The sequence below is a fragment of the Drosophila kikkawai genome, chromosome X, assembly GCF_030179895.1.
Source record: "Drosophila kikkawai strain 14028-0561.14 chromosome X, DkikHiC1v2, whole genome shotgun sequence".
NCBI lineage: Eukaryota > Metazoa > Arthropoda > Insecta > Diptera > Drosophilidae > Drosophila > Drosophila kikkawai.
In genome coordinates, this window is record NC_091733.1 from 13,561,854 (window position 1) to 13,580,329 (window position 18,476).

General features: G+C 43.4%; 5 protein-coding genes across 5 annotated transcripts; 4 read left to right on the plus strand and 1 right to left on the minus strand.

The window, feature by feature from the left end:
• Positions 1-4,918: 4,918 nt before the first annotated feature.
• Positions 4,919-18,441, minus strand: LOC108079329 (niacin transporter NiaP). The gene is made up of 4 exons (XM_017173630.3): positions 18,295-18,441; positions 6,755-7,282; positions 5,967-6,623; positions 4,919-5,899 (listed from the first exon to the last, which is right to left on the minus strand). Exons 1-4 carry the CDS (start codon positions 18,335-18,337, stop codon positions 5,520-5,522), a joined length of 1,608 nt encoding a protein of 535 aa, XP_017029119.1. The 5' UTR covers positions 18,338-18,441; the 3' UTR covers positions 4,919-5,519.
• inaF-A lies at positions 7,557-7,832 on the plus strand. Its single transcript, XM_017173603.3, has one exon. It carries the CDS (start codon positions 7,557-7,559, stop codon positions 7,827-7,829), a length of 273 nt encoding a protein of 90 aa, XP_017029092.1. The 3' UTR covers positions 7,830-7,832.
• On the plus strand, positions 8,914-9,253 carry inaF-B. The gene has a single exon (XM_017173647.3). The coding sequence runs from the start codon at positions 8,914-8,916 to the stop codon at positions 9,160-9,162; it is 249 nt and encodes an 82-aa protein (XP_017029136.1). The 3' UTR covers positions 9,163-9,253.
• On the plus strand, positions 9,763-15,005 carry inaF-C. The gene is made up of 2 exons (XM_017173643.3): positions 9,763-10,312; positions 14,947-15,005. Exon 1 carries the CDS (start codon positions 9,763-9,765, stop codon positions 10,216-10,218), a length of 456 nt encoding a protein of 151 aa, XP_017029132.1. The 3' UTR covers positions 10,219-10,312; positions 14,947-15,005.
• inaF-D lies at positions 12,902-17,704 on the plus strand. Its single transcript, XM_017173646.3, has 2 exons — positions 12,902-13,293; positions 14,947-17,704. The coding sequence occupies exons 1-2, from the start codon at positions 13,068-13,070 to the stop codon at positions 15,849-15,851; spliced, it is 1,131 nt and encodes a 376-aa protein (XP_017029135.2). The 5' UTR covers positions 12,902-13,067; the 3' UTR covers positions 15,852-17,704.
• Positions 18,442-18,476: the final 35 nt, after the last annotated feature.

The following is an 18,476-nucleotide window of genomic DNA, read 5'->3' on the forward strand; positions in this document are numbered from 1 at the left end:
TCAAATAGTTTGGAATACTCCAAACTCAAAGCCAGCCATTTTTGTGCTTTCCTGCATTCCTTTGGATTCCGTGCTGCTGCAGCAGCAGCACCTGTCGCTTCTTCTCCTGCAGACCAGACTGGGACCGGGATCGGGATTGAGACTGGAGTCGGAGTTGGTGTTGGAGCTGGGGCCACAACGATTGTGATTAAATAACGTTTGACTTGGCGGGCGTCGTCCTCTCTGCCGCAGTTTGCTTCATTAACTCAACAACAACAACAGCGAAGCGACTCTGATTTCCCAGGTTCTCGGATTGGACCGATTTCCTTGGATTCTGCAAATCTTTGGGTCTGTGAGGTACTTTCGGTATTCTGATTATTTCATTTTTTAGAAGTCTCTTTCAATCCTTTCATTATTTCAAGAATCTGCCAGTCCGTGAGTAGTCGACGATTCTTTAAAGATTAATAATTCCTTAGTGATAGATTCTTTTAAGCTTAATTCTTTGTTTTCTTGCAGACCTTCGAGTATATACCAGTTCTTCAGTTTCTGATTCATCGATTATGTGATTCTTTAAATATTCCCTTTTTTTTAATCTTTTAATTCTTAGGACTTCTAAGACTTGAATACGAGTCTATGATTCTTCCGATTTATTGGATTCTTCGAGTGTCTGCGAGTCTGTGATTCTCCGTTCTCATTCCCATTCCACGCATGCGCAGTCCACTTTTGAATTTGGCATCCATAGTTGGCGTGCAAACTATCGGCTATCCCCGGTTCTTCTATGACAGTCATCGGCACACTTTGCCCGCCCCCCGTACTCCACCTGGCTCCATTTGTGCTTCTCCTCGTTCGCCTTGCTGCTGTCATCATTGTAATTCCTCAACGCATTTTTAACGCTGCCTGTTTATCCACGTACCTTTGCGGCTGCTTTGGCTACACGGCAAGAAAAAGGAAGTAAGCTAATTATATGTTATACAGAAATATATACATTAAATTCAATATTTTTATAGAATGTTATAGCCAGAATTTTATTTTAAGTCAAGAAAATCTGAAAGTTTTTGGTAAATAGAATATCACAAAGTATTGTTCTTCATCTACGATTATTTGGTAAATTAGTTTTTTATTTGTAATATTTATTTTCAGTGTATATTTTCAATATCTGCCTCTGGTTTCAGCTCCTGGCCCACCTCGAGCCAATTTGGCTAAGTTGCCTACTTAACTATTTTCGACGATGCTGCTCCATTTTGGGCGTGACATGGTCTTGGCTCGACTTGTGCCGGCACCTGACTCTCCATAGGACTTTATGGGGGCCCCCGGAAACCGGCCACAGCCGTTGTGACCCAGAAGCTGGAAGAGATGTCGACGACTCCGACAGACACATCCATTGTCATCATTGCCTCGTACTCGCACTTGAATTATTGCCGCTGATTCTGCAATTGTTGTGTTGACGCCGAGTTAATGTTGATGCTAATTTGCCAGCATTATGGGTTAGTGTGCCAATGGTCCAAGTCACCAGGGAACTGGAAGACTACTGGCGACCCGGAAACGTGATGGGAATATATTGAAATTTTAAGTATCTGTTTTGACAAATTCTAAATTTATTTTATAAAAATTTCTAGGATCCCCTACAGTGTAGTCTGCATCCTAGTCTAATTTGTCACCAGGAATTCCAGGTGACCCCGAACTGTGCAGGTTGAAAAATCCCCAGAGTTGGCGAGCCGATGTGGGTTGGGTTGCGTTTTGCGAACTGGATTCCCGGCCCCCACAGATGGCCCATCTGTGATGGCGATGGCGATGCCGTTGGCTAATGGAACTGGCATTGGGACCAGAACGGAGACGAGACTGACACTCTGACTGGGGGACTTGGCAGTTGTTAGAGGTGGTTATCTGGCCAATGCCTTATAAGCCGAGAAATGCGCAGTTAGGCAATCAATGGCCGGCAACGCGACGCTTCGTTTGCCCAGAGATTGTGGCAGAGGGAAGAATCGCAATCGGAGTTGGACTGGGGGGAGACTTGGAATCGGTGTTAAGAATCCGCAATGACACTGCTACAGTGTGTGTCTCGGTCTAGGCCTTTGGTTTGTGGCAACGTGTGTGTTATGATTGGCAACGGTTTGTTGCTTGGCTGCCAGTTTGCTAGCTTGCCTGCTCGGCGGTTTGGAGGTGCCCCCGAAGAAGCACAAGCAGACGCAGACTGCGACCAGCCGGCGGAGCAAATACCGTTTTGCTGAATAATTTCGAAAAAAAAAACAGACGCACAAAAACACTGGCTAACTCAACTAGGATCGAAAAACTAAAAGAACTCGACACTTGAAATACCTTTAAAAATATTTATATAAATAAATTTCTTTATACATTTCAATATTATAGTTTTTAATATTTCTAATATTAAATATTTTCGAAATATGATAAATGAACTCGACACTTGAAATACCTTTGAAAATATTTAAAGTAAATTTATGAATTTATTTGTATGTACAAAAATTTATAAAATAGATATTGACACTATTTTTATAAAAATATTAATAGATCCAAGTTTTTGAATTAATTAATTCATTTACAAATATAAATCTAAATGTATATTCCCCTGGGCGGACAGCTTAACGGACAAGAGAGTTTCACGGGAATAATTTGTTTAAATAATTCCATGGACTGGCCAGTCTAGCACATCCGAAAGCTCTGCAAATACCCTCGAGCCTGAGAAGCAGTTGGAACTGAAGTCAACGATGGCGATGGCACTCGGAATGCGTTTAGTCTCTCCACCCCCCCGCCCCGCCTCAACGAAGGAATGTTAATGCAGCTACTTGTACATCTACCTCTACTTGCAAGTTGTCTTGGACTTGGGCTTGTGCCTGCTGCACCCGATGACAACATCTATCGCCGCTGGCGTAGGAATGGGCACAAACATTTACCTAATCCGTTTCCCATTTCCAAAGCGATTGCTCTCATTCCAAACCAGCTACAGATCATGCAAGGCACGAAGAGATGATGTGATGTTTTAATGTAAATTTTCAAAAAAAAAACTATATATATGTAAGAAATATATATATATGTACAAAAATATATATATATCCCCTAAGACTCATTCGGGTTGTACAAATCCTGGTTGTGGGAGAACAGCACTTCGTTGGTCAGTAGCGGCACCATGGCCACCTTGTGAAGAACAGCCATCGAGTATAGGTTTCGCACAGCTCCGAATGTGATCCAATCGCCGCGATGCAGTACGTCATTTAGGACAACCACCAGCCTGGCAAACTCTGCCAGCTGGTAGCCCGAATAGTAGACCAGCGATTCGTTCCAGGTGTCCCCGTCCAACTGGTCAGGATTGCCGTGCATGCGCAGGGCCATAAAAAGGGCAGCGGCGGCCAGCTGCGAGTCGCTATGCCCCACGGTGGTGTAGTCGAATATGCCCAGCTCGAGGATGTAGCTACCCAAGGTCCAGGTGGGTTCCGGCACCCCGGAACTGCGAGCATAGCGCCGCAAGAACCTATATCCGATAGGGATTCCCAAATCAAAGCCAATGCCGCTCAGTGTGAGCCACTCCATCTGGTTTAGATCGGCACCGCTATAATTTGTTTGGCACATTTGCAATAACACCTGGGCCGGCAGGGCATCGTTCTCCTCAAACTTGGCGGCAATATTGATGGCGGCTGCCCCCAGGAGTTGCAGCATGTTTTCGGCAACCAGACAGCTGCTCAAATAAAGATCGACTATCTTCACCGACAGGAAGTGTGTCTCCCTGAATGTTCCGTATTCCTGATGCACGGTCACCATCCAGTTGATAAGAAGCATCCGCTTCCAGGCGGTCAGCTCCGTTTGACGGGGCATGTAGTCCCTGACGATGAACCTCTTCTCGCGTTCTTTCAGATAGATGAACACCTCCATGGCGTACTCCCATTTTTGCATAGGATCTTCGTTGTTCAACTCCTCGTTAACTGTCATTAGTGTCACACGGCGAGGTTTTGGCGGCACTACCTGCCGCTGCTGCTGCTCCTGCTCAATATTTACCACGTCGATGAAGGGTGAGTTTGACTCACCCTCGACGGCACTCGCCCGGACAGTGTACGGCTCTGCCTCGGGCATCAAATCTATCTCCCCGGCAGGCACGGCGTTTGCTTCTGGAGCAATGTTGGCTATGGCCACGCCTAGGGCGTAGGGCCATGACTGCATGGAATCTTCGTTGTTTAAGGGGTCATTGATCAAACACGCATGGGGGAGAGTAGGCGGCAGTGGGGAGATCGGGATGATCAGCTCCAGGCCGGGCAGGAATGGGATGTCCCCGGGAGCGCCTTGGTACGGCTGAAGAGTCACTAGCTCCAGGCTAACAGCCTGCTCCTCGGCATTGATAGGGTTCTCCTCCTGCTTCTGTCCGGGATTCAGCCCGTTTGTGATGTTGTCCAGCGCCAGGCGCTTGTTGTTGCCCTTCGCCTGGGTTTCAGGATTGGCTTTGCGCTTGGATCCCGTGGGGTTCTCGTTCTCGTTAGTAGAGCACGTGTTCTTATTGGAAGCCATTTTGAAAGTTATTCTAATTTAATTATGTTATATTATTGAGTTATTTAATTGTTGAATTATTGAAAGAAGTCCCTGGTGAAGATGTTGGCCTTGATCTTTAGCCTGGTTTTCTGGCTCTGGCTAACTTGACACTGTTTATTTTCAAAAAACAGCTTCCGACCCTAATTCTATCCGTTTTTTCAGGTTCACGTTGCAGGCCAGAAAGGGACAACTATATCTACAGTGTTGGATAGTTGCGTAATAGGCCAAGGCAAGGTCACACTGGTTTTAAAAAGCCTAACTAACCTACAAATTGAGCAATGAAAAATATGAAAGCTTTAAAAAGAAATACTAAAAGTAATACAAATAAATGAAGTAAAACAATATTGTTAAATTATATTTAATATAAAATATGTTAAGCAACAAATAACAGATTCCATATATTTCCCACTATAATTTACCTTAAATGATACGAACTAATGGTCAAGTTACATCAGAAAAATCAAATTGTGAATAATTTAAATATTATTGGAATTTTGCTGATGCAACTTCACAATCAGAATTATCATTTATAGTAAAAAAAAATTAAGTTGTAGAATTTAAATAATAAATACAAGTATTTATACATCATGGCTTATATAAGTAGTATTTGGTTTTTAAATGATATTCAGAGTGTTCATACATTGAGCAAGTGAAAAATGAGCCAAATTAAATTAAATTAAGTAAATTGAAATAATTTTTTAATTTAATTGTTGTTTTATGTTTAAATAAAGCTCTGTTTCATTTGCTCGAAATCAGAACACTTCCAGAGGTATTTTCGTTATATTCCTATCTATTCTTCATTTTGATCCTGTATCAAAATCGTATTATACTGATCACTTTAATTTGTTAAAATATATATATTTTATATATACATTTCTATGTTAATTAAGGAAGTAAAAATTAAGCTAGATCAAAATATTATTCAAGGATCAAATAGATACGTTAAAGATGGAAAAAAAATAAAAAAAAAAAACATACGCTTGATCTAGACTAAACCTATAATCTACTGCCTACGCAGCCTCCTTGTTCTTCTCCTCTTTCGCCCTCGCCTTGGCCTTGGCCGCGGTCTCCTTTTCCGGCAGGAAATAGCCAAGGACACAGAGGAGCGCCACCAGGCCAAGCAATGCCCAGAAGATGGCCTCGCAGCTGGCAAAGAGCAGGCGACCGAGCAGATTGCTGCCCACCACAGCGCCCAGGCGACCCACCATCATAATGAAGCACATGCCCATGGCATTAATGTGCGTCGGATAGAACTCCATGGCAATGGTGCTGACCAGGCCGCCGCAGTTGCCGATGGCCATGACCACGGTCAAGGCAATTACCACCAAAGCAAACTGTTCTACATAGTGAAGGCCCACCAGGCAGATCAGGGTGAGACTCATCCAGGATACTAAGTAAAAGGAAGAGGAGTCAGAGTCACAACGGGTTAAACATATCCAAATCCTTGAGATACTCACTCAGCAGGTTCTTCTTGCCGGTATAATCAATGACATAGGCAAAGAACAGATAGATGGCCACAAAGGAGGCACCAATGATGATCATCACCTGGTATGTGGACGTGTCCACCTCAACCGAGCAGCCCAAATCCGCATCCGCTGACTTGACATCAACATCAAAGCCCTGAAGCACACCGCAGAGCAAGGTATCCTCACCGTTCCGTGTGCCCAGCTCGTCCAGGATGGTGGGGAACCACATAAAGATGCCCTGGGCCAGGAAATAGATCAGGAACTGAATGGTGCAAATGTTCAGCGTGTGGGGCAGGCGGGAGCGATAGAAGAGGGGCACTGTCTGGTGCCACACCAGACGCACTGCATCGAGTACTCCATGAACATCGCCCAGGCTGGCGCCACCACTTTCTAGTGCCACCTCTCGCACTGGATACTCGGCTCGATCCCGGCCAGAGTTTGTGGCAAAGATGGTACGCAATGTTTCCATTGACTCATCGCTGCGTCCTTGGACGAGTAGATATTTTGGGGTCTCTGGGAGCGTTGTGAGGCCGACCAGGGCCAGCAGTGAAATGGACACGTTGGCCAGGAGGAGGACGCGCCAGGAGGAGAAGCGCATGCCCAGGATTACGGTTTCGATGCGAAGGGGGAGGATGCCAATGGCCATGGCTGGGATGAAGAAAGAGTTGCAATTTATTAAATTATTTCAATATATTTCCATTTTTTTTATTGAAAACCAAAGCCCGGCAACATGGCGTATGAGTGATAATAAGCATACGCCATGTGAGCCACATACTCACCTGGGGCAAAGACCATGGCCAGGCAGAGGAATCCCGAAAGGAGCGTCACATGTCGAACCCGGGAACCATTTCCATGAAACTCCCCGCATAAACTAAAGACACAGGCCTGGCCGCCGGATATAAAAAATCCAGTGAGAAAACGAAACACTATCAGCATCCAGATGTTCACCGAGAACCCAGACACTATTGAGCAGATGGAGGCCAGGGACAAAGCATAGCGCAGCGTCGTGACACGTCCCCATGTGTCCGCCAGAAAGCCCATGGCATGCGAGCTTAGGACAACGCCCAGGAACCCAGCGGAGGCCAGTATGCCCTGCTGATCCAGCGTCGGTTGCAGGTCACACTTCATCTGGTTCATGATCAGGCTGACGCCCATGATCTCCACCATCACGCCCATGAAGACCAGGCCGCAGATGAGCAGCAGCTTGTAGTGGAAACGGCCCACGCCGGTCAGAGTGATGGCCTCCTCGAAGCTGTGCGGGCGGGGCTTCTCAGCAGTCTTTACCACCGGTCCGCCACCGACAATGGCTACACAGAGAGAGAAAATGTAAGTTAGTTTTATTTTACAAAAAAAAAGTCTCCTAAAATGTTCATTCTAGCAAATATATAACCAAACTCAACTTTATACTTAGTTTAAAAAATATTGTTAAAATATATTCTACTGAGGTCCTAAATTTTCCCCCAGTTTACCCATCAATCTGGATCAGTCAATCATTGGGAAACCCTTCGAATGACGGTCATAATTCGAGTTCTCCATAAAAGCAGAGGGATCACCTTATCCCTGGTCAGTAGCTTTTTGGTCATGGCTTTATTATCATCACCAACCGCCGAGGAGGAGAACACCGATAAGGATGACGTCTGCCTGCCCAAGGAGCAACCGCCGCCTGCCTTCTTTGAGACCAAAACCTTTCGCCTCATCTCGATCTTCTTGTATCTTGGCGGGATCAGTGGCCTGGGCATGGTGCTGGCCCTCTACTTCCTGTTCTTCTTTGACTCCACCATGCCGGACATACACCTCAAGTTCCCCGTCTCCATCGGAGGCCATCCGGTGCAGAAGGTACACGAGTACCAGTGACCAGCAATTGCCACCACTTGGAGGAGGTGATGGGGCCAGGAGGGAGGGGGTAGACACGGCTAATTGGATTTGGAAATGCCAGCAAAAGGTAGGGGTGGGTGTAAAAGTACAGTTACGGGAAAGTCGACTTGGAAATGGTCTTTATTTCGAGGGAAATCTTTGGGGTTTATAGTGATTAAGGTTCATTAGTTTTTAGTTTCATTTTTTTTTAATATTTTAATTTGTCTTATACAATTTTGTATGCTTCTACGAATTATATATATTTATATATATATATTATATATTTCTCTCTCTTTTTTGACAATATAAAATCACTTCTTTTTTATGCAAAAATTATACTATTTTTTTTTATATTACATATTAAATAATTTCTCGCTCTTTTTTGACAATATAAAAATGACTTTTTTATGCCCCAAAAAGTATGCAACGTTTTTATTCAAACCTTATTCCTTTGAACAATTTAAAAATATATCTATTTCTAATCTCTTCTAGATTTTTCAAAATTTTCGACCACATCAGAATCCTGCTAGATTCACCCATACCCTGTAAATCACCATCGTCACTTTTCATTTCCTTGACCAAACATGAATATAGAATCTACAACAACAAAAAACTAAGGAAAAGGCACAAAGTGAAGTGAAGCGGATGGGTATCGGCATCGGGATGGAAAAGGGAAAATGTAAAGCCAAAAGGGAAAATGTGCATAAGCAAATGGAAAAATGGATACTCGTCGGAGCGAGTGGAAAAGTGAAAACAAACTGGGCCAAGTGGCCGCCCAAGAACGCGGCACGTGATGTGGATTCGGTTTGTTCTGGAACTGGCTTTGAATCTTATTAGCGTGTTTTGGCCCCCAAGATGATGCGGAGAATCGAGCAACGCCAAAGAAACCACAAAAAAAAAAGAACAGAAAAATACAGAGAAAGAGAAGGAAGCCCGGAGAATCACCAGAGTGGCGGTGGACTCGCCACGCAGTTGTGTTCAGTGCGCCCATTGAGACGGAGACCCCCTGGAGAGACGCGTTACGGTTAATGATATTTTGGTCTTTTTTTGTTGTTGTTGTTGTGATCTTCACTAGGAAAGCGGAATGGCAGGCGCTCAATCGGTCCTAATGGCCAACCTGGCCGCCGTTGTCAAAGAGGCCAAGGACGAGGAGATCCAAATGCCCAAATCGGATGACTTTTTCGAGTCAAAGACCTTCCGCCTGCTCACCCTGATGCTCTACATGGGCGGTGTGAGTGGCATGGGCCTCACCCTGGCCGTGTACTACCTGTTCATCTGGGACTCGCGCATGCCGCCACTGCCGGTGTTCAAGCACACGCACCCCATTGGCTAAGAAGGAGAAGGAGGAGGAGGAGGAGGAGGAGAAGGAGGAAGAGGAAGAGGTTCAGGCCATCGTCCCCTAGCCCATTGGTGAACAGATTTGGGTGAGTATTACTGATCCCGGGAGATTCCTTATTACTCTTAGACTGATAAATATTTTTGAATACAACAATTTTTTTAAAATGGTTCAAATGTTGTGTTATTATATGGTATTTCATTGAATAAGCTAACTTTACGCGTTTTGCCACAACAAATTTTTGACAAGTGACCCGTTTTGCACTGAATTAAATATTTATAAAATAAATAATAATAACGTATAGTTCACTGAAAAGATCTATATCTTGGGCTAAGATCACCCATAAAGGCAGCCTTACTTGCCGCCAAAAAAGCACTCAACACTGTCGCCACTGGCACCTGGCATTTGAGCTTAATTAGCCTCCCTTGGCCGATATCAAAAGTTGACAGCCAGGCACTAAACTAATCCGCTTTGCTGCGACGCAGAGTTTTAAACCGCCGCCTCCTCCCCATTCTCATTCCTATTACTATTACTATGCGTCACTTTGGGGCGATTTTGATTTAATCAAATCAGTTGCTATAACGCCGCCGTGCCGCGATGTCTACTCTGGAAGTTAACTCCAGAGCGGGCTTGGGGAGTGCCGCCAGTGTGGCGAATCTGGCCAAGATCGTCAACATCATTGAGTCGAATGTGCGGGCGGAGACGGTGTCAGAGGAGGTGGTGCCGAAGGCAGAGGAGCAAGTGGCCGCGGAGTCAACGACAGCCCAAGTCCCGAGAGGCACGGCTAGCCGTAGTGTGCGCCTAGCCAGCAGCAGTGCGCCCCGGAGGAGTGCCTGTGCCACCTCGTACGTGCCCAAGGCACCGCAGGTGGAGGAGATTGTGTTCGCCGAGCCCACCTGCACCGAGCGCTTCGCCCGCTACCTGGTCATCGTGATCTATCTGTGCGGGCTCTGTTGTCTGGGCTTCTTCCTCTCCATCTATCACATCTTCTTCTGGGACTCGCGAATGCCGCCGGTCTTCAAGGGCCAAAAGAAGGCACCGGCCTTTGGTTAAGGATTGGATTATCTGTAATTTTATAGTTAAACAGATCTGGAATACCCCCTCGGAAACATTATACAAGCATCACCAGAACAAGAGTTTATAGTTGGTATGTGAGGAGATGGGGTTGTATATTTCATATAATATATGTATATTAGATATTATATATAAGGTTAATTTTCTGTTAAAGACATTACGCATACGCACAATACACGGGTCGTATGAGTAATGTGCATGGAGCTATTTCATAACTTTAACAGTAAAAGAGAGTTATAAAATAGTAACTAAAATATCCATTTCGATTTCTTATTCATTCAGAAAGATTAATTAAATTTTATAGATATCACGCATACGCACCGTTCACGGGTCGTATGAGTGATGTGCCAGCGATTTTATAACTCTCAGTAACTGTCTGGAATGGCAATCTCATAACTTTCACAAAGTTCAATTTAATAATGAGTGCTTGAGTCGGGACACACACACATTCATACCCATCCAACCGAAGCAATTACTCCTTATTAGCCTGATACCGAACGAACTCTGCCCGGGCTCTGGCTCAAAAGTTTTTGCCCAACTAAAGTTTAAGTTTAATTATGTGTATCCTCCTCCATATATCCCTCATATATGCTATATAGAGCTGATGTGGCCACTTTCCTCCTCCTCCTTCTCCTCCTTCCCCGCTCGGATGAGATGGGGCAACCGAAGCCGAACCAAAACCACCAGTTATCCCTTCGTTCCGGCTGCCCGAGCTGCTTAATCAGCTTTGTCTGCACATAAGTAAGCAGATGGATAAAACCATCCTTAAACTTGGGTGGGGGGGGAAATTGTGGGAAATGGGAAAATGGGAAATGCAATAGGCTGCTTGCAAAACATTTTCGAGGCCAGGTGAGACAGAGAGCGCCCATCCACCTGGCCACGTTGGCGAAGGAAACTCCTTGAGGGAAACTTTGCAACAATGCTGCCAGGAAAATGAAATGTCAGTGTGTTGGTACGAGAGTGAGTGTGAGTGTGGCCCACATCCTGGCCCACATGATGAATATGTATTTGAGTGCAAGTACAGTCGAGCATCGACTATGTGCTATTTTAAATATTAAATTGATCTTAAAACCTATACCAAAAAGTATGCTACATATGCAGAAACATCGTTTTAAGCAGTTTTGCGATTTGTGAATTTTTTATGGTTTAAAATTTATTAAAAAATAGTCTAAAAGGGTGGTATAAATATTTATCGCTATTAATTTAACATTCTCGTTGTTTTACATCACTGTTACATCAAAGAGAACTTACTCTTCGTCACTCTATATTGTGCCTTTTCCAACTTCCTTTGTTGGAAGTCGACCTGTACCCTGCCTGTGTCTGTGTGTGTGACTGGCTATCTCTTTTTGCTGTGGCGCTTATACAACAAAATCAATGGCCAGCATTGCAATACCGTTCGTTGTTCGGCATGCAATAGCCGCCTCTCGCTCCCACACGCCTGCACTTTGCCTTGCATCCGAATAGCTGTGCTCGCTCACACCTCTCTTTCTGTGGCTCTCACTCTATTGCTTTCTCGCTCGGTGTGTCCTAGTGACCCAGTTACAGTTTGTTAACCCTCCGATTGCCGAGAGCCAAGGCAACGAAAGGAAAACGAAGGTGTGCATGTGCGTGCGTGTGTGTGTGTTTGCAGTGGATTAAAGGCAGGTAGGCGTGGCAGCGAAAGTTTGGCGAGGTGAGCTCCAACAACGTCCTTCGCGACACCTGCGAAGGTTGCTGTCAAAGCCAGCAGACCGCCCTCCCCCCCGCCAGCCGACCGAAAATTGCACAACATTTTGTTTGCAAAAATGTTTGCTTCAATCTTCGAACATTGATTGATTGGCGGCGGCATTGGGGGAAATAATTGAAATAATGCAAATTAATTCAGGCGCGCATTTTAATTTCCGCATTTGAGTCAGCAGACCGCAAGGGGGTTAAGGCAGGCCCGCTGGCTTGGGGAGGGGGTGAGAGTGGGGCACTGCACTTGACACACAAAGAGCGGCAACGTGCCGACGTGCGGTTTGTTTTTGTTTTTGTTTTTGGCTCTCCGCTTTTTTGGTTTTTATTTGTGGCTTCCAAGGAATGCTACCCCAACAACAACAAGGAGAAGAGCGCCCACGCGGCAGGCAGCCGAAAATGAAAATGAGCCAAGAGGAGAGCGGTGGCAGAGAGGAGGAGTGGGAGAGCAGGGCGGGCGTCAAAAATATGCATTTTATGAATGAAATTAAAAGCGAAGATCGCTAAGGCAACAACAACAACTGGCCCCCAAAGCAAAGCCGAAGTTGAAGCGGAAGCCGAAAGGGCGAGCGAAACCGATGTGGTGCACGAAGGAGAAAACGAAAACGTAACGGGAACGTAACGAAACTCCTGGCGCGCACTCTCGCTCTGCCGCCGCCTTTCTATCTCTCATTTCGCTTGCAAACGTTCGACGCGTCGGTTGGCAGACGAGCTTTTTGTACTTTTAATCGGCGGGCGTCTTTACACGAAATTATCAAAATAATAATATTAACGATAATAATAATAATAGGAGCTAAAGGAAGACAGACGCCTGGGCAAGCTGAAAACCAAAAGAACTTTGCATTTACCACAAAAAAACAAAATTAAAAACCAAACATTAGACTAAAACTAAACGGTCACTGCCAAGAAGAGAGAACTGGAAGCCGAAGAAGCTGGATACCTGGAACATATCGCGCAAATCTAAAGAAATCTCTCAAGAAATCTCAAGAAGGCACAACAACAATCAAAATCGAATCAATCAAAAACTAAACTCGAAATTGTCGTTGAATTTAAAATATAAAAATTCGAAATTTATCGGTATCAATATCGAAAGAATCGTGGACGAAGAATCAAAAATGAGCTCGAAACACAGTTCTCTGGAGGAGAAAGTGAAACTGCCGCCCACGGAGACAATAAGCCGCTGCTATCAGCCGCAGCAGAGCAACCGCAAGGTCATCCGTATCCTGACCGTCGCCGTCTACGTCCTTTGCGTTTCGCTGGCGGCCATTATGCTCTCGTTGTACTACATCTTCATCTGGGACCCCACCATCCGTCCCTTTGTCACCAAGGCCACGCACTGCGGTAAGACGCTAATGTACTTCCCGGGTTAGCCACCCATCCACCGGACTAGCTACTCCATCAGTGACCAGTGACTGGTGACCAGAAACCAATCACTGACGGACTGACTGACTGGGCCGGGCCGTGCCGTGCCGGGGCAATTTGTTGACTGCGGTCAATCTGGGACAAAGCCCAGCAGCGAATCTAGGCTACCAGAGTTAAGAGCGGTTGGGGTTTCCGTTTCTGGTTGGGCTTTGGTTTTGGTTTTGGGGCTGCAGTTACGGTCGGGCCATTACCCATTACCCATTATGTATCGGGTTGATTTACACAGTGGGTTCATTACGATTTCATTGCAATTTTTAATTCCTGCAAATTAATGTCAATTAAACAAGAATTTCTGGCTATTTTAAATCATTTCAAAATATGTCCAAAAAATAGTGCAATAAAATATGTATGTATGCACTAAAGTTTATTGTAAATTTATAGCAGCTTTTTAGCAAGATTTGCCATAAGGTTTATTTTTCACAAGAGTTTAGTCTAAAATCCAGAAATTAAAAAATGTGTTTAAAAATTGTGCAATAAAATATTTATGAACTAAAATTCATTGTAAATTTCTAGCACTTTTTTAAAAGAGTTTTAAATAGTATTTCTGAGGTTTCCTGTTTATAATAAATTTTCTTTTAGAAGGTATTTTTATATTTAAATTTACAAAAAATAAAAGGAAACCCAATAAAGCCCTTTTTTTTTTTTTTTTTTTTTTTTTTTTTTTTTTGTGAGGGTTGGGTTAAATTGCCGAATCGGCAAAACTTTCTCAGGAAAGGACGTGAAAATGCCGCCCACATTGTTCCACTGGCTTCGTCTACAGCTCGTTCCGCCTTCATCCTTTTTTCTTCGCCGCTTTTTGTTCAGTTTTTGTAAATCAACTCGAAATTAGGTCAATGGGGTGTCATGCACACGACCTGCCTATACTACGCCCAACCATCCCACCTACACACACACACACACGTCAGGGTGCAGCTCTCCTTGGTGTACTTTCCATTTGCAGTTTGCAGTTTTCAGTTTGCAGTTCAATAAATCTAATTTAATGCAATTAAATGCAGAATCTCGTAGCCTAATGAAAGTTATACGGCAGAAGGGCAAACGCAAAATGCAATTTATGGCAGGGGGAATGCAATTTGCCGGAGCAGAAGTTACGGCGAATAAAAGGCGAATGTTTTTGCTAAAGGTGAGGCCTTTATGGCCACAGGTTTTTGTTTAAAATTCAATTGAGCAAAACAGAAAGACTGATAAATTTGTCACAAAAACGGTTATATTTAGGCAGATAATTGGGTTTCGATTAGAAAAGAAAAAGAAAACTATGACTCGAGGTCTAGTCCTTGTACTGTCCTAGCCAAGGATCTACTTTTCTTGCTCGCAGAATTTGTTATTGTTAATTATAGGCACACTTTCTTTAATAACTTTAACTAACAAGGATTATTTAATCTGAATATCTCTACATGGTTTACTTTAATCTTCTTTATGGTGAAAGTACTTTATATCGACGTTATAGACGTTGATTCTTGATTATAGCATCTATAATTCTCAACAAGTTCTAGCCCCAAAATCCTTGTTTATTTCAAAATTTAGTTAAAATTTTGGAATATTAATTAAACTCCTCCAAAAACTGAATTTTTGCAGATAAAATTGTGATACCCGAGAAAATAGCCATTCGCCTCCTGAACTCATCGGAAGTGACCGCGGAGCAGTTCTACAAGCACATCCTCGAGCAGTACCGCATCCTTAGCCACATGCAGCAGCAGCGCCAACAGATCCTTCAGCGCCAGCACCTGCAGCTGCAGCAGCTGGAGGCGAACAACCGCTTCCAGGAGGTCTTTGCCACGGCGACCATCATCCAGGCCCATCCGCATCCACATCCCCATCCTCGGGAGCCGCCTCCGCCAAAGCAAAAGTCTCTACTGTTGCCCTCCAATAGCAGCATTGTGGGTGGCGGCGATCAACAGCAGCCGCAGCTGTCGCCACCCAATAATATGGAGGCGGATGCCGAGGGACATCTGCCGCTACTGCTGGACACCTCGCCGCCCGCCGAACTAACCGGAATGGGTCACTCGAAGCGAAAGACCCATCGGGGTCACTATAAACATCATAGAGCTCGCGCCGGCGGCCCCAAAAAGCTCTCCTCCATCATCAACACGGTGGCCAGCTCAAGTTCCGGTGCCAGTTCCATGGCCAGTTCCACGCCCAGCACCACCAGTGGTGGTGACACATCCCTGTCTGCAACGGCGGCCACCTTGCCGCATGGTTATATGGACACACCGCTAAACCCGGCAGCGGGCACCATTGTGCAGCCACCGCAGTTGCAGCTATACACCTCGATGCCCATTCCCCTGATCCTGAGTCCCAGCGAGGAGAAGCGACCCCCTCACCATGCCCATGGACACGTGCACGGCGAGAGACGCGGCGGCGGCGGCGGCGGAACCCAGTCCGGCGGACGACGACGGACCACAACGGCCTCAGTTTCCGGCTACGAGGCTCAGACATACCTCAATCCCTTCCTCACCGGCGAGCTGATCTTCGAGAAGTAAGAGAGTGGGAGAGTGAGAGAGTAGGAGGAGGATCCCCGGCTCGGTAATTTTTTTTTCGGGTTTTTTACAAAGGCAAAAGTGTAGAGAGAAACGCCACATAGCCAAGATCGGCCTGATGGGGAATGGATTGGTATTCCCACACCACACACACTATATCAATGGAGAACTGTTTAGAGGGGCGCCAGAGCAGCATTACTCACAATAATTCAGTTAGGCTCCAGTACTGGCCATAAGCTATATATATTCTCCCCCAAGTCGAAAACGAATCATGTCATATCAAAAAAAAAAAAAACATGGAGAAACCCTAGTTTCTAGTTTGAATATAAATTCCCAGACAATGATATTCGAAAAGACAATAAATGCATAAATGTCAAGGATAATTTTCATATCAAAAAACGGAATTAATCCTATCAAATTCCAGGCTATAACTTAGAGTCCTTGTAGCTTATGTCCAGTGCTGGGCTTCAATTGGAACTATATATATACATATATATACAGAGCCTGGCCCGGCCACATATAGAGGTTAATAAGCGTTAAATGTACTGCAAAAAAGGATAGTTGAAACCATAGCTAAAAGATAGTTGATGTACTGACCACCACACACACACACACACACACACATACACACACTCACACGCATAATACGGGACCCACTTCTTCAGTAGAATGTCACTTGATCACGGATCAAATCGGATCATCACCAAGCTCAGCTCAGCAAACTCACCCCACCTAGGACACTGCTTCCAGGCAGCTAGCGAACGCTACACCAACTACAATAATTAGCCAACCCTAGAGAGTAACCAGTTACCAGTTACCAGTTAGCAATTACCAGTTACCAGTAACCACCATCCAAGGATTATGAAAGTCACAGACCACTACTACTCACTACACCCCTCACGCAGAGCGGCTTCTGCTAGGATTGTCCCGGCCAGAGATCGGTTATAACCCTCATATATACGTAATACCAAAGAACAGGAATCTATAGTTTCAGCTTCTTATCTTTTCTTAACTTTTATTTATTATATTTCTACTATTTATGTGTTTTCTTACAATGTCTAACTTTTATATCTAAGAAAAATCCCTCAATATTTTGCAAAATCAAAAGATAACCCCAAGATTCCAATGACTAGAGACCCTAAAATATTCTTAATTCTAAATAACAAGAATCTATAGCTTCTTATGAGTTACCTTTTCTAACCTTTTATTTATTTTATTCCCTCTACTTATGTATTGTCTTACAAGATCCAATAATACCTAAAAAAAAAAAAACCCTAAATCTGTTGCAAAATCAAAAGATAAACCAGAGATTCGCATGACTATTTCTAAGTTGGTTCTACAAATATTTACCCCGGCCCAAAGAGACTTCCTATAGATAACACGAGGCGTGCTTAACTCAAAAACGAACTATAGTTATACATAATGCATATAAACCATATATGAGAGGCGTATAGCCGATGTCTGACGTGACATTTGCTCCGTCTATACTCACATAGTACTCGAAAACCAAGCAAAAACACTAAAGGCAAAAACCTATCAACAAACCAAATACACTAAGAGAAAAAAGGGGGGCAAGTAAGAGAGAAGATAGAGGATAGAGAGGAAGGGGAAACTGCATCGCATCCAAGGACACGAGAATTGAATTCATCAATAATAATAAATAAATAAATAAATAACGAAAAGTATAAACGATATACATACATACGATAAAGAATTGAATCTGTAACTTGTGGATATATACCGCATATACATATATCTTATATACCGCATATATATATATATATCTTATATATGTATACCAAGAAAAACAAACGTCATTTTGGCAATAATAAAGCATAGCAAACAAAAACAAGCGATGCCAAGGTCTTTTATTGGTAGCACTTTCACCGCACAACCCCACAAAATCCGAGATAAGAACGTTTCTTTTGCGATAAAAATTATTAAGTAATAATGGGTAAGAATTATTAAGGATAATATGTGCGCGTTTAAGGTATTAAGCAGCTTAGGAAACAGGTAATTAAATTTATTATTTTAATTATATTATTTAGGATAATAAATGCACTTTTAAGGTTTAAAATAGCTTAAGAAACAGGTTATTATATTAATTATATAGCTCTTAATTACAGCTACTTTTCACAGTTTTTATTTGATTTTCTTTTTTTTTTCACCATTTGTATATATTTGTAATATTTGTTACATGTTAAATTTGTTATATTTGTCATATTTGTTATATTTGTTATTTTTGTCATATTTGTTATGTTTTTTATATTTGTCATATTTGTTATATTTGTTATTTTTGTTATATTTGTTATATTTTGTATATTATATATATATTATATTATTTATTATATTATATATTTTTAATTATATATTTTTAATTTTTATATTCTTATATTTCTTATATTTGTATAGTTTATTATTTATATATTTTTCCTTTAAAACTCACCGAACTCGCGATCGCAATCGATCACATAAGCGGGATTGTCCATGGTGTGTCCTGGCTTAAGCTTTCCTTCCTGTACTTTTTTGGTTAATAAAATATATAGAAGATGAAAGATGAGATTGAGGAGGACTCTCAACCCTGTTGCGACTGCCGGCACTGTCCACGGCCAACTGACGAGCCCCGCA